The 14731-nt window shown below is 51.0% G+C and overlaps 1 protein-coding gene across 1 annotated transcript; it reads left to right on the top strand.

The window, feature by feature from the left end:
* The first annotated feature begins 734 nt into the window (after positions 1-734).
* On the top strand, positions 735-13947 carry LOC146252668 (phosphatidylinositol 4,5-bisphosphate 3-kinase catalytic subunit gamma isoform). Its single transcript, XM_084679108.1, has 15 exons — positions 735-1835; positions 6162-6494; positions 6820-7889; positions 8051-8290; positions 8627-9005; positions 9585-9650; positions 9979-10122; positions 10303-10384; positions 10677-10771; positions 10905-11051; positions 11920-12010; positions 12175-12305; positions 12998-13109; positions 13399-13556; positions 13690-13947. Exons 1-15 carry the CDS (start codon positions 735-737, stop codon positions 13945-13947), a joined length of 4407 nt encoding a protein of 1468 aa, XP_084535234.1.
* The last annotated feature ends 784 nt before the right edge of the window (positions 13948-14731 follow it).

Raw genomic sequence — 14731 nt, forward strand, 5'->3', positions numbered from 1 at the left:
TGTAAAATTGTAAAATTATGAAAATTATTAGTTGGAAAATTATTAAGGAGAGATATATTCTATTTTAAATTAGAACGGACGAAAACGGTAACTAGGCTACTTATTTTGCGCAAACATGTCAGCTCTCAGTTGTGCGTAAGAGGGCTCTTGGGTGTGCGTAACTTCTGTTCTTACCGAAGAACAAATCCCAAATAAGAAAACATCGGTGAATGCCAGAATCTTCGTGAAAACTGCGTAAGTGGGGTTTGGGAACAAATTTGTTCGTAAGAACATTTGGTGAATGAGGCCCATTGAGAGTGATTGAGAAACACGTCTATTATGTCCAAACGCACAAAATACCAAAAATACCGGCAATAGCCTCCATTAGGCTACTCCTTTAAGACTCCTTTAACACATTAATCACACAATTTATTTTGTTTTAAATCAAAACACTATTTATTAGCGTCATGGTGACAAACATTTCTTTTAGCTTATTATTATTGTGACTACACCAGTACTTCAGGTGTCAATGTCTGTCTATAGCTCCTAGGATTGAAGATGTAAAGTATTACACGAGAAGACCATGATGTTTGTTAAAGCCTTGACAGGTGTTAAGTCAATAGCGGAGCGTGTGTCTGCGCGAGAGAGGGGGAGAGAGAGATGCAGGAAGGGAACGTGAGAGAGAAGGGGAGGGAGATATATAAATTGACAGGTAGAGGGTCAGATCAAGCGAGCAAGCGAGCCATACCGACCGGATGGAGAGGCAGCACACCTGCTACCTCCGAGCTGAGCCAGTCATGACCGGCCGCTGCGATGCGCGTGGCGAGGAGGATAACGGAACGGAGCTACACGCGGAGCAGAACTTTGACATCGGCAAGTGCTTATTCGCCTTCATGCTGCCTCACGGGATGATGGTGGACGTTCTCATCTGCCTTTTCGTGTTTCTCACGCTGCTGTCTCTGCTCGTGAACTGCTTCACCTTATACAGCCTCGGTAGCTCCGAGGATCTCTCGTGGGAGCCGCGCGTCATGCTCCTTAAGAATCTGATAATGTCCGACCTTTTGCAGACTTTAAACTCTGGTCCCGCCGTCACCGTCGCCCTGGCTCTCCGCCGAACCACGAGCTTCAACACGCTGTGTCTGACTCAGTACTTCTTCGGTACCACGTGTATTTTCTGCAGCCTCATCACCATCACCTTCATGGCGCTCGAGCGCTACGTGTACGTGTGCCACGCGATCCGCTACCTGGTGATCCTCACCAAGTGGCGCCTGCGCCTCGCCATCGGCCTCACCTGGGCGGTGTCGGTGTGCGTGAGCTCCACGAACATCCTCCTGCTGCACGGGGGCCGCCCTGCGCCCCACCGCGCCACCCTCGGACTTCTCTGCGAGCCGGACACGGTTGAACAGCACATGGGATTCCCGCGGCCGGCGGCCGTTTTCCGTAAGCTTGTGGGCACGGCGGTGCTGCTGCTCTGCTTCCTCGTGTACTCCGTCTCGTACACGAGGATGTACCGGGATGCGCGGAACGCGGTGGTTCCGTTCAATCTGGTGAACACGCGGGCGCGGAACACCGTCATGTTCTACTGCGGGATGCTGCTTCTGCAGCTCCTGCCGGTTATCGTGAAAGTCGCGTCAGACGCGCTTTGGGAGCTGGAGGGCACGGACGCGATGCTGGCAGAGGAGGGGCCCTCACGCTGGGCAGGCCTGCTGCACATGTCTCTCCTGGTGCTCATGATGGTGCCCCCCTGCATCAACCCCCTGGTGTACGGCCTGAGGAACTGGGAGGTAAGGAGGGCGCTGGCCAGGGCGCTCTGGTGCCAGCGGGGGGAGAGACCCCTGGACCTGGAGGACACCTGGGTGGGAGCCCGCCAGGGGGGGAGGAGGGGGGGGAGGCAGGGGGGAGAAATGGAGAGGCTGCCCCTGCCCTAAGGCGTGAAGGGGGAGTCTGGCGTAAAGGACAAGGTGGGGTGAGGGAGCGGAAGAGGAAGAGATGGGAGAGAAAGGGAGAGAGAGGAGAGAGAGAGAGAGAGAGAGAGAGAGAGAGAGAGAGAGAGAGAAAGGGGAGAAAGGGAGAGAGACAGGGAGAGAGGGAGAGAGAGAGGGCTGACCTCACTTGGTCTGTTCACACGGACAAGGTGGTCAAATCGGCCCGTAAACGCCTCTTCTTCCTGAAGAGACTGAAGAAGTTTGGTATGGACTCAGTCATCCTCACTAACTTTTACAGATGTACTACAGAGCATCCTGACTGGTTGTATTACAGTGTGGTATGGGAGCTGCACAGACAGGGACCGCAAGGTCCTACGAAGTGTGGTCCGTTCTGCTGAGTTCATCCTCGGCAGGAAGCTCCCAGCCCTACAGGACACCTACCACACACGTTGCCTAAGGAAAGCCGGCAGGATTCTAAGAGACTGTTCCCACCCATCCTTCAGTCTCTTTACCCCGTTGCCTTCTGGCAGGCGTTACCGCAGCATCCGGTCGCGCACACGCAGACTGGACAACAGTTTCTACCCAAGGGCCATCAGGCTTCTGAATGGACACCGATATGGACATTGGTTTACTGCACACTAGTCAGAATACACTGTCACTTTCAGCTACTGGTTGCACTGCATCAGTAGCATTGCACTACTTTACCTCGCCACCAGGCTCCTGTATGGTCATTGACATAGTGACTGATCTGCAATTTTGCACTATTGTACTGTACTCCACCTAGGTTAGGTTATAGGGTTGAAATAGGTTTTATGTGCAATTAGGGTATAGTGTATTATTCATTGTTATCTGTAATTTAGGAAGTTTTAGTATTAAGGTTAGTATAGTCGATTATTTATTGCTATCTGTATATTTAGGAAGTTTCCCTTATTTAAGCTCAGCATAGATGTAAATGATGTTCTGTGTACTTACATGTTATGTTATGCCAGGTGCTTGCGTTGTGTTGTCTAAAGAATTTCAGTGCCCAGTCTGACCTTGTCATCTGTGATCTGAAAGCATCTTTCATCCTCTGTTCTCAGTTCTCTGCCATATGAAGAGAATGGACAGAGACATTGACCACAGTTCTCTGCCATATGAAGAGAATGGACAGAGACATTGACCACAATTCTATGTTATTACTGCTTCATGTTGTGAAGATTAACGTTGGTTCTTTTTTCAACTGAAACAACATCAACATCATTCATGCAGTCATTCATCCGGTCATTCATCCGGTAATTCTATCACCGTATCTGGATTTTATAGCCTACTTTTTGGTGACGTAATTGTGAATTGTTTTTAATTTTAGTTTGACATGTTTTTGTACATTGATTGGTCAGATATTAAAGTGGCACCTGATTAAAGTGCAGTGTTGTTAATTATAATGTTTTCAGTCAAACACACTTCTTATTCCGCCTGTGAGTGCAGAGGCCAAGTGAGACTGAACTATACTTTTTTTCTTGAACTGAAAGTTTGAAATGAAACATTTAAGCAATAAGCCGTGGTTTGCGCTGATTTTAGAACAGGTAAGGAGGTTCGCGTCGTGCCTAACAACTCCCCTTACCTGTTCTAAAATCAGCGCAAAACACGGACTCGCGGGGTTTATTGCTTTTCTAAAACTGCTACTACAAATATTTGATATGGTTCCATAAATAAAAACAATTAGAAACAAAATAGTTTGATAATAAACCGTTTTTCTTCCGCCACTACAAAGTATAGTTCCTACATAAATCGTTGCCACACAACAGCCAGATGGACACCTTTGCAGTGTTTTTTTACTTGAAATATTCGATGCGTAGTAATATGGAATGTTAAAGAATGTTATGAGGACAACCTGTAAAGTTATGCTGGATTTTACAACGGCATGGAACGCGATATAGCGGGAACAACCAGTTTTAGAATAATCCGTATCAAACCGCAGACCGGCGATGAGGTCAATACGCGGCTGGCATGACTACCCATTTGCCAATCAGAGCGCTCGTACTGTCGTTGCCATATAATAATAGGTGTGTTCAACTTCATGCAGCACCGGCGGTGCCGACAGCCGGCTGCAGCCGGCTGCCTTGAAGCTGAGAATGCCATTGGCTGCTTCAAGTCAGCCGGGCTGCAGGCGGTTGCAGGCGACGCCGGCCCTGCGTGAAGTCGAACGTACCTAATAATCCGTATCAGACCGCGGACTGGCGATGAGGTCAATATGCAGCTGGCATGACTACCTATTAGCCAATCAGAGCACTCATATTGTCGTTGCCATATAATAATACACATTAGTGATGTACTTTGTATCAGTTTAACAGGATTACTGACCAAAATGTAATTGTTCCCATTAGCTCCATTAGAGGCTGGGGTTGAGGCTGGGGTGGAGGCTGGGGTGGAGGAGAGAAATATGCCCATCTATGAAGTATGTTGCTTGTATCATTGATAAACTGTCATTACGCTGTTTGCTTATACCTGCATAGCCATAAGTTAGTTCATTGTAAGGTGCGACTAGGAAATGCCTGTGACACTATTGTAGGTCAGAGGTCACAATATTACCAAAGTGTATAATGCCATGCAACTCTGAACAAGGAAAACAGGAGGAGCTTCAAGGCCATTTCTAGGAGCCCTATCTAAAGACCTAAACAAAAGCTAGCATGCAGTGTCTTTTTCTCTGCTTGCGAAGGCAATGCTAATCGTCACATATCCTCCCATATTGTGATGCTATTGAACTCTCTTGATTTCCTGTATTCTTAGTCCAGTCTTCTGTGATAGTCAACTTGAGTGGATCAGACATCTGCACCTTACATATGTGTAATAAATAGGTTGATTTTGTCTTGAACTTGTACTTAGCAATTCACTTCATTGACTTGGTGCTTTCCCAGCCAGCACAATCTAACACGTCTCCACTGCCTCACCAGGGGGATGACAGTTCTTCCTCTTCCCTGCAGAGAGTTGGTGAGGGTGGTTGTATGCGTGGAATATGACTGTGAAATAGATAACTAATGCAAAGCAGCCACGGCAAACTCCCATAAACTGTCTTTTCCTGTTCCGAAAGCATTTTTATCTGCATAAAAATATATGAATTTGGATTGAGTGCATGCCATTTCCATGGTGAAGCTCATCTATTCTTATGGGTTTGAGTTTACATTTACATTTAGTCTCTTATCCAGAGTGACTTACAGTAAGTACAGGGACATCCCCCCGAGGCAAGTAGGGCGAAGTGCCTTGCCCAAGGACACAACATCTCACCCAGTTTAACTAAACCTGCAACTGAACATGCATTATTGTCAAAACACTTATTCACTGATTTACTTTTGATGTCATTCGATCCTGAGCTTTCACTAGACACTGTGGTTCTAGCTGTCCTTCCTCCTCCTCTTCCTTCTCTACTTCCTCCTCCAACTTGTCTGCTCTCTTCCCCCTCCCCCTGCCCTTCCTACACAGTCGTTCCTCTTACGTGTAGATGGCATTTAATAAACCACTACACTGTACCACCTCTATCCTTTGAATGTCTTTCAAAAATGTATAGATGGCACGTGCATTCATAGCAAACAATCACATCTATTAGACAACAACATCTGTCTCTTTAAAAGAGCTCTGAGAGCAACCAGTTTATCGGGGCCCGTCACCTGCAGCAGAGCTGAAAGTGGAACACAACACTTCCTCTAATCTGGACGGCCAGCCAGCCCTGGAGCTGAAACGCGTCGCCTCAGGAATGAAGAACAACCTGTGAGTCAACACAGTCAAACGGGAAGGAGAGCTCAGCGTTTCAGTCAGAGACAGCCCCTGACCGCACACCTGCTCAGGTGAGACTTCAGGGTTACTGTAAACACCTTGTTTGGTTGTTTGAATTCACCTTCTTTTGAGGCTCTTCACAAAACGTAAGTCAACACAGAAAAAGGTTGCTTTCTGTTTTTAACTTATCACGTGTTACTGTTTTCTTCTGCCATTGAAATAGAGCTTTCTAACTCTTCACAAACAGCTTTCTAGCTCTTCACAAAGGAACGTGGACTTTGTTTACCCTACTTCTCCTCTCCTCTGCTCTCTCTTCACCTGTCTCCCCTCTCCTCTCCTCTCTCTTCACCTGTCTCCCCTCTCCTCTCCTCTCTCTTCACCTGTCTCCCCTCTCTTCTCCTCTCTCTTCACCTGTCTCCCCTCCCCTCTCCTCTCTCTTCACCTGTCTCCCCTCCCCTCTCCTTTCCTCTCTCTTCACCTGTCTCTTCTCTCCTGTTTCCCATCTTGCAGACACACAGCATGGATGCAGATCTGACCCTGGGTCAGTACACCGGGAGACGCCTGTCTCAGTCTGGATCTGAGGCCTGCATGCCCGGGTGGTCTGAGACCAGCCTGGTGTTCTTGTGCGAGCTCCGCTGTGCCCCGGGTTGGAGCGAAGGGGAGGAGCCACTTCGTGTGTGCGTCCCTGCCCAGTACAACGTGCACCAGCTGCGTGTGTGTCTGTGCATGCACACCACGGAGCTGAGCTCCCCTCTGCACCCCCTGGTCATGCTGGACCCCGCTCGAGTCCTGCTCCTCTACCTCCGCCACGGAGACTGGTACGAGATCTACGACGACTGCCAGGTGCTTTACTTCATGTTTATCTACATTTGGTTGTTTCTGCTGTATTTCAGGGGTGTTCATTCCTGGTCGTCAGGGCCCACTGTCCTGTACGTTTGAGATATTTCTCTGCTTCTCTGCTTCAAATGAATGGTCGTTCTCACAGACCATTGAACAAAAAAAAACGTATCCTGTAGTGTTACAATGACATCTTGACCACAGTAGCTAACTAATGAATGTATGGTGAACAATGACAACAACTACATCTCAACAACTTAAATACAGTGCAGTAATAACATCTCAAAGACTTCAGTCCAGGGTCAACATCATGCTGCTTCTTCCCCTGCAGGTGCTGCGGACTCTGGGCGTGCCCTGGTCACGTGACTCCTCCGGGCGCCTCACGGCCCGGATCGTCGTGGCTCCGCCCCCGGCGCCGGACACGGAGGAGAGGCGGAGCCAGCGGCAGGCCATCGCCAACCTGATTGGCTACGACCTGGATTCAACGCCGCCCAATCGCCTCGGGGAGCTCAGCTTCACCCGCAGGAAGCTGGCGTCGCCACGGCGGCAGGAGCTGCGTGGGCGTGACCACGTCGCTCATGCTACAGAACCCTGGACCAGCTCGGTTCCACTCCCGCGGGACCTGCGGATCTACGCCGACAGGAAGATCCCGGTCACGCTCCACCACAGCAAGGTGAGCTTCACCGTCAGAGTCCTGGCTAGCATCACCCCCGCCGGCCTCACCATGGTGTTCCACAGCGTGATGGAGGATCTGGGGGTCACCTGGGAGGACGCGGCAGTGGTGCTGCAGGTGTCCGGCAGGGAGGACTACCTGTCTGGGGATACCACGCCTCTCCACAACTTCCTGTGGGTGCGACACTGTCTGAAGACCTCCCTGGAGATCCACCTCCTGGTGGTCCCTGTGACGCAGCTCTCTCTGGAGGCCGTGCCGGGCGAGGACCAGCCGCTGGTGGAGGGCTTCACTGGCCAGTCCAGCTCCCACCAGGACCTCAGTCTGGACAACAAAGACGTGGCCCAGATTCTCATGATCTCCCTGTGGGACTGCAAGCGCAGGTTGAGGGTGAAGCTCCTGGGCTTCGACGTGCCCCAGCCACCCTCCAAGCCCCCGGCTGCCGTGCAGGTGGAGGTGAGCCTGCTGTATGGCAGCGAGGTGCTGGCCTCCGTCAGCTCCGCCCCCAAGCCCTTTGCTGATGAAGTGCTGTGGAACGAGTGGCTGGAGATGGACGTGTTACTGAGCAAGCTGCCTCGCGGGGCCAAGCTGGGGCTCACCATTGTGGCTTGCCCAGCCGAGGGGCCCCCGGCCAGGGATTCCCGTGCCTCGCTGCCTGGGAGGGCACCAGAGCCCCAGAAGGGAAAGGCCAGGGTGCTCTACTTTGTCAACCTGCTCCTCATAGACCACAGGTCAGTGGGGTTACTGGTCTGGGACGGAGACTGGGTCTCCGTTCTGGATCTGGGTATGAGTCTGGTTTTGATTCTGGTTCTGGTTATATGTCTGGGGTCATTTCAGCAGGACCTCAGTATGACCTTAGCATGATGTTATTATGGCCATGTTCCGTGTCCAGGTCCAACCTGAGCCAGGGGCCACACACGCTGCACATGTGGCCGTACCCGGAGCCAGAGGATGAGGCCTTGGCCCAGCAGACAGACAAGCTCTCCTGTGCCACCAACCCTGACGTAGCTGCTGCTATGGCCATCAGCTTCTTACTGGACCGCTACAGCTTCCCTGTGGTGCTCCCTCAGAGCCTGGGCTCTACTGTGGGCAGAGCTCCGCCTCGCCCCTCCTCACCCCACCCTCCCTCTCCATCCTCCTCACCCCACCCTCCCTCTCCATCCTCCTCACCCCACCCTCCCGCTCGCCCCTCCTCACCCCACCCTCCATCCTCCTCCTCCAACACTCCCCCTCCACCCTCATCCTGCCCACCATCCCATCTTGCATTTGATCCTTCATCCTCGCCCCTTCCTCTACCCCTACACCATCCAGCTGTCTCGCCAGACCCAAACCTCTCACTCGACACCCCCAATTCACCATCTCTCACTGTTTCCTCCCCCTCCTCCTCCCCCTCCTCCTCCCCCTCCCCTTGCTCCTCAGAATCTGTTCCCCCTCCTTCATCCCTTTTCTCTCCTGTCTTTTCTCCCACCTCACCCGACCCAAGCCATCTCCTCTCCCCCTCCTCCCCCCTGACCTCCCCCCTCTCCGCCACGCCCCGCCCCCCCTTAACGACCAACCCCCCTTCCCCCGCTGACCAATCAGGCATGCGCAAGTTCCGAGAAAAGAGCATTCTCTACACCTCCAACCTTCCTCAGTACCTGCGACGAATTGATTGGCTGGAGCCCAACACTGTGCAAGACATCCATTGGCTGCTGGGTCAGCTGGAACCCTCAGAGCTGGACCTCTCAGTGGCCCTGGAGCTTCTCAGCGTGGAGTTCCCTGACGAGAGGGTTAGGTGTCTGGCCGTGAGGAGGCTGGAGACACTGAGCAACGATGAACTGATGCAGTTCCTGCTGCAGCTGGTCCAGGTGGGACCTGTCTGCCTGTCTATCTGTCTGCCTGTCTGCCTGTCTGTCTGTCTGCCTGTCTATCTGTCTGTCTGTCTGTCTGTCTGTCTGTCTGTCTGTCTGTCTGTCTGTCTATCTGTCTGCCTGTCTATCTGTCTGTCTGTCTACCTGTCTATCTGTCTGCCTGTCTGTCTGCCTGTCTGCCTGTCTACCTGTCTATCTGTCTGCCTGTCTGTCTGCCTGTCTGTCTGTCTGTCTGTCTGTCTGTCTGTCTGTCTGTCTGCCTGTCTATCTGTCTGCCTGTCTATCTATCTATCTATCTGTCTATCTGTCTGCCTGTCTGCCTGTCTGTCTGTCTGTCTGTCTGTCTGTCTGTCTGTCTGTCTGTCTGTCTGTCTGTCTATCTGTCTGCCTGTCTGTCTGTCTGTCTGTCTGTCTGTCTATCTATCTGTCTGCCTGTCTGTCTGTCTGTTCCTCTGCCCGTTTATCTGTCTATCTATCAACTATTTTGTGTTTTGAATTATTTTGTAAAGCTGTTTTTCACATTCCCCCCCCCCTCTTCCCCCCCCCCTCTCCCCCCCCCCCCCCCCCCCCCCCAAGACCCTGAAGGTGGAACCGTTCCATGACAGCTTCCTGGCCACGTTCCTGGTCCAGCGAGCTCTGAGGGTGAGTCATCATCTCATCATTCATCACGGATGAATCAATGACTGAGTAACTGAATGATTCAACCATCCAATTACTACTGCAGTTCAATTAACTGTGTTTAATCAGTTGCGAGGTTATTGTTGCACTGAAGTATTATTTCCTGTTCCCCACGCCTAGTACCTGAGAAGTGGTTACTTTGGGATGTGGCTAGTGAATACAAGTTTTCCCTGACCACCCAAATACTATACAACTGTACACTTCTGATCATTGATCTGCTACTGTACATTCTCTATGCACTATAAGTACATTGGTACTTTAGTACAAACAATCAGAGATGCTTTGTCTGCAGAGCAAGAGAATCGGACATTTCTTCTTCTGGTTCGTGCGCAGCGAAGTGGCTGGCTGTCCCTTCTTCCGCCAGCGGATGGCGCTGGTGCTGGAGGCTTACCTGCTGGGCTGTGGGCAGGCCACGCTGGACAGCTTCACACGCCAGGTCTGCCTGTCTCTCTGTCTGTCTGTCTGTCTCTCTGCCTGTCTCTTTCTCTCTCTCTGTCACTCTCTGTCACTCTCTCTCTTTCTCTCTCTCTCTCTCTCTCTCTCTCTCTCTCTCTCTCTCTCTCTCTCTCTCTCTCTCTCTCTCTCTCTCTCTCACTCTCTGTCTCTCTCTCCCCAGGTGCAGGTTGTGGAGGCATTGCAGGAAGTGGCCGGCACCATCAAGAGACTCTACCCAGACAAGACTGACCTCCCGCCAACAGGTAGTGCTCTCATCTTATTGGCACAGGAAGTACACTACTGGAAGTACATTACAGGAAGTACACTACAGGAAGTACACTACACTAGACTAGACAAAACTAGACTAGACTGGACTGGACTGGGCTAGGATGGAACTCGGCTAGGCTGGACTACAATGAGACTACACAAGACTAGTCTCGGCCAGTCTAGGACTTGATCAGGAGTAGATGGTTCTCTCCTGGTTCTCTCCTGGTTCTCACATGGTTCTCTCCTGGTTCTCTCCTGGTTCTCTCCTGGTTCTCTCCTGGTTCCCAGCTGCGGCCACCCTGCAGGACCTCCTGAGGAAATGCAACCTGCCACCTAGCTTCCTGGTGCCCTTTGACCCCCGGGTCACGGCTGGTACCATACTGGTGAGCTCGACATGACACCTTAGTGATTGTGTGTGTGTGTTTGCGTGTGTGATTGTGTGTGTGTTTGCATGTGTGATTGTGTGTTTGACGCTGGAACCTTGACCCCTGACCCTGCGAGCCTTGACCCTCCCAGCTGGACAAATGTAAGGTGATGGCTTCCAAAAAGAAGCCTCTGTGGTTGGAGTTCCAGGCCGCGCCCCACCACGGCCCCCCCCTCCCTCCTGTGGGCATCATCTTCAAGGAGGGAGATGACCTGCGACAGGACATGCTCGTGCTGCAGGTCAGACACCACCCTCTTAACCTTCATCATCATCATCATTTCTTCAATTCTGTGATGGTAGTGATGATGGTAGTGATGATGGTAGTGATGATGGTAGTGATGATGATGGTAGTGATGATGGTAGTGATGATGGTAGTGATGATGATGGTAGTGATGATGGTAGTGATGATGATGGTAGTGATGATGGTAGTGATGATGGTATTGATGATGATGGTAGTGATGATGGTAGTGATGATGGTAGTGATGATGATGGTAGTGATGATGGTAGTGATGATGGTAGTGATGATGATGGTAGTGATGATGGTAGTAATGATGGTAGTGATGATGGTAGTGATGATGATGGTAGTGATGATGATGGTAGTGATGATGGTAGTGATGATGGTAGTGATGATGATGGTAGTGATGATGGTAGTGATGATGGTAGTGATGATGATGGTAGTGATGATGGTAGTGATGATGGTAGTGATGATGATGGTAGTGATGATGGTAGTAATGATGGTAGTGATGATGGTAGTGATGATGATGGTAGTGATGATGATGGTGATGATGGTAGTGATGATGGTAGTGATGATGATAGTGATGATGGTAGTGATGATGATGGTAGTGATGATGGTAGTGATGATGATGGTAGTGATGATGGTAGTGATGATGGTAGTGATGATGGTAGTGATGATGATGGTAGTGATGATGGTAGTAATGATGGTAGTGATGATGGTAGTGATGATGATGGTAGTAATGATGGTAGTGATGATGGTAGTGATGATGGTAGTGATGATGATAGTAATGATGGTAGTGATGATGGTAGGTATGGACACAGTGTGGATGAGGATGATGAGGATGATGAGGATGATGTCTTCCTGGTCCTCAGACACTGGTAGTGATGGATTCTATCTGGCAACACAAATCTCTGGACCTCAATCTGGTACCTTACGGCTGCATCTCCACAGGACTCAACACAGGTAGGAGGGAGAGGGGGGGCCGGGGGCAGGGAGGGGGGAGGGGGGAGGGAGGTGGACAGGGCGGGGGGCAGGGAGGGGGGAGGAAAGAGGTGGGGGAGGAAAGAGGTGGGGGAGGGGGGGGGAGGGAGGTAGACTGATCCTGAGCTGTGTGTGTGTGTGTGCAGGTATGATAGAGATTGTGCGGGACGCGGTGACCATAGCTGCAGTTCAGAGGAGCCAGGGAGGAACATCAGGAGCGTTCAGGAACGACGCTCTCTGTAACTGGCTGAGAGAGAAGTGCCCCCTGCAGGAGATCGTAAGAAACACACTCTCAAACACAGGAACTGTGTGGATAAATAGAGACGTGAAGGTTGTTCTTGTGTGTGTGTGCCTGAATCTGGACTGAATGGTGATGTGAAGCCAACACACCACAAACACTGTTAGGGTTAGGTCTGTATGGAGCTGGTCTGGTGCATGCATCAAAATCCTTCTCCTCTTCCTCCTCCTTCCTTTCCCTCCTCCTTCCTCTCCCTCCTCCTTCCTCTTCCTCTCCCCCTCCTCCCCCTTCCTCTCCCTCCTCCTTCCTCTCCCCCCTCCTCCCCTTCCTCTCCCTCCTCCTTCCTCTTCCTCTCCCTCCTCCTTCCTCTCCTTCCTCTTCCTCTCCCTCCTCCTTCCTCTCCTTCCTCTTCCTCTCCCTCTCCTCCCTCCTTCTCCTTTCTCTGCCTCCTCCTTCCTTTCCCCCCTCCTTCCTCTTCCTCCTCCTTCCTCTTCCTTTCCCTCCTCCTTCCTCTTCCTCTTCTTCCTCCTTCCACTTCCTCTTCCTCCTCATTCCTCTCCCTCCTCTTTCCTCTCCCTCCTCCTTCCCCTTCCCCTCCCTCCTCCTTCCTCTCCCGCCTCCTTCCTCTTCCTCTCCCTCCTTCTTCCTCTTCCTTTACCTCCTCGTTCCTCTTCCTCCTCCTACCTCTCCCTCCTCCTTCCTCTTCCTCCTCCTTCCTCTTCCTCCTCCAGCACTACCAGGCGATGGAGCGCTTTGTTAACTCGTGTGCAGGCTACTGCGTGGCGACCTATGTACTGGGCATTGGAGACCGCCACAATGACAACATCATGATCACAGACCAAGGTAGGACAACAGGAGGGGGGAAAGGTAGGGATAGGGTTAGGTTTGAGGTTAGGGGCACGGCAGGGCAGGGCAGGGCAGGGCAGGGCAGGGGCACGGATGCACGGATGGGTAGGGCAGAGGCAGGGTTACAAATAATATTTCTGTCTTTCTGAACATTTCTGTCTTTATGATGCTTTGAATAAAACTGTCTGTGCTAAAAAACACCATCATCACTGTCTGTGCTAAAACACAATCATCATCATCATTATAAATGTCCACTTTCACAACTGGGTGCTTTTCCATTTCCAAGGGAACTTGTTCCACATTGACTTTGGTCACATCCTGGGAAACAGGAAGCGGTTCCTCGGCATGAACCGAGAGCGTGTTCCCTTCGTTCTCACGCCTGACTTCCTGTATCTGATGGGAAAGGTCAAAGGTGGCTTTAGCCTCAACTTTGACAGGTTCAAGGTAGGAGGTCCTCTGCTGGTGTCCAATAAAAGTTTATTTATTTATACATTTTTTACCTCAAACAGCATTAATGTGTGTGTGAGTTTAGATGCAGCCACGTGCATGCTTCACATCCGTGTGTGTGTTCTCCCAGGACACCTGCATGCAGGCCTACCTGTCCCTGCGCTCCCACAGTCGTCTGCTGGTCACACTGTTCTCCCTCATGCTGCTGACGGGCATCCCTGAGCTCAGCGCCGCCAGCGACGTGGACTACCTGCGGGGGGCGCTGCTGGAGGAGGGCAGCGAGGAGGAGGCCCGCAGACACTTCCTGCGCCAGGTGGCCCTGTGTGAGGAGAAGGGCTGGACTGTGCAGGCCATGTGGTGGATCCACATGGTGGCCGGGATCAAGTAGGGGGGTGGGAGGAGTTAAATGGGTGGGAGGAGTTAGAGGTTGGAGGAGTCTGCATGGGAGGATTCTGGGAGTAGGAGGAGTCTGTGTGGGAGGAGTCTGGGGAGTGGGAGGAGTCTGAGTTTGAAGAGTCCCAAATTGACTGATTCTGGTCAATACAAATATATTTCTAATAAATATATACAGTTGATTCTACACATATACCTTTATGATCAATACATAGATGACACGCCTTGCTGATCAATCATGAATCTGAAGCCTACTGGCTGCATTTGAATGCAGATGATGAGATACAGGGGGATTTGAACCTTCTATCTTGCTTTGGAGGAGGAGGAGAAGATAGGTGGGAGAGAGAGGAGAGGGAGGAGGAGAAAGGGGAGGGAGGAAGAAGGGAGAGGAGAGGGAGGAAATCTACACCTTGTGTGTTTGAAGGAGAACACGGTCCTTTAATGTTCCTAAAGACAGACGGTTCACTTAATATAATCAACTGAACTGAATATAATCAACGGCTGGGAATCGGGCTAGTAATCTGAAGGTTGCCAGATCGATTCACGGCCGTGCAAAAAACGTTGTGTCCTTGGGTAAGGCACTTCACCCTACTTGCCTCGGGGGGAATGTCCCTGTACTTACTGTAAGTCCCTCTGGAAAAGAGTGTCTGCTAAATGACTAAATGTAAAAATGTAATGTAAAATATAACTGTCTGTAAACGTGGATGACGGTGCTGACATCACGCTGTCAACACACGGTGCATGTGTCACTTTAATTAAATGATGAATCAATTGGCTGA

The sequence above is a fragment of the Hypomesus nipponensis genome, chromosome 18, assembly GCF_054491055.1.
Source record: "Hypomesus nipponensis isolate SF chromosome 18, ASM5449105v1, whole genome shotgun sequence".
NCBI classification, from domain to species: domain Eukaryota; kingdom Metazoa; phylum Chordata; class Actinopteri; order Osmeriformes; family Osmeridae; genus Hypomesus; species Hypomesus nipponensis.

Coding starts and splice junctions, on each gene's coding strand:
- LOC146252668 (XM_084679108.1), top strand. CDS start 735: ATGGAGAGGCAGCACACCTGCTACCTCCGAGCTGAGCCAGTCATGACC. Junction 13,110..13,398: donor CATCATGATCACAGACCAAG/GTAGGACAACAG, acceptor TCCATTTCCAAG/GGAACTTGTTCCACATTGAC. Junction 13,557..13,689: donor TCAACTTTGACAGGTTCAAG/GTAGGAGGTCCT, acceptor GTGTTCTCCCAG/GACACCTGCATGCAGGCCTA.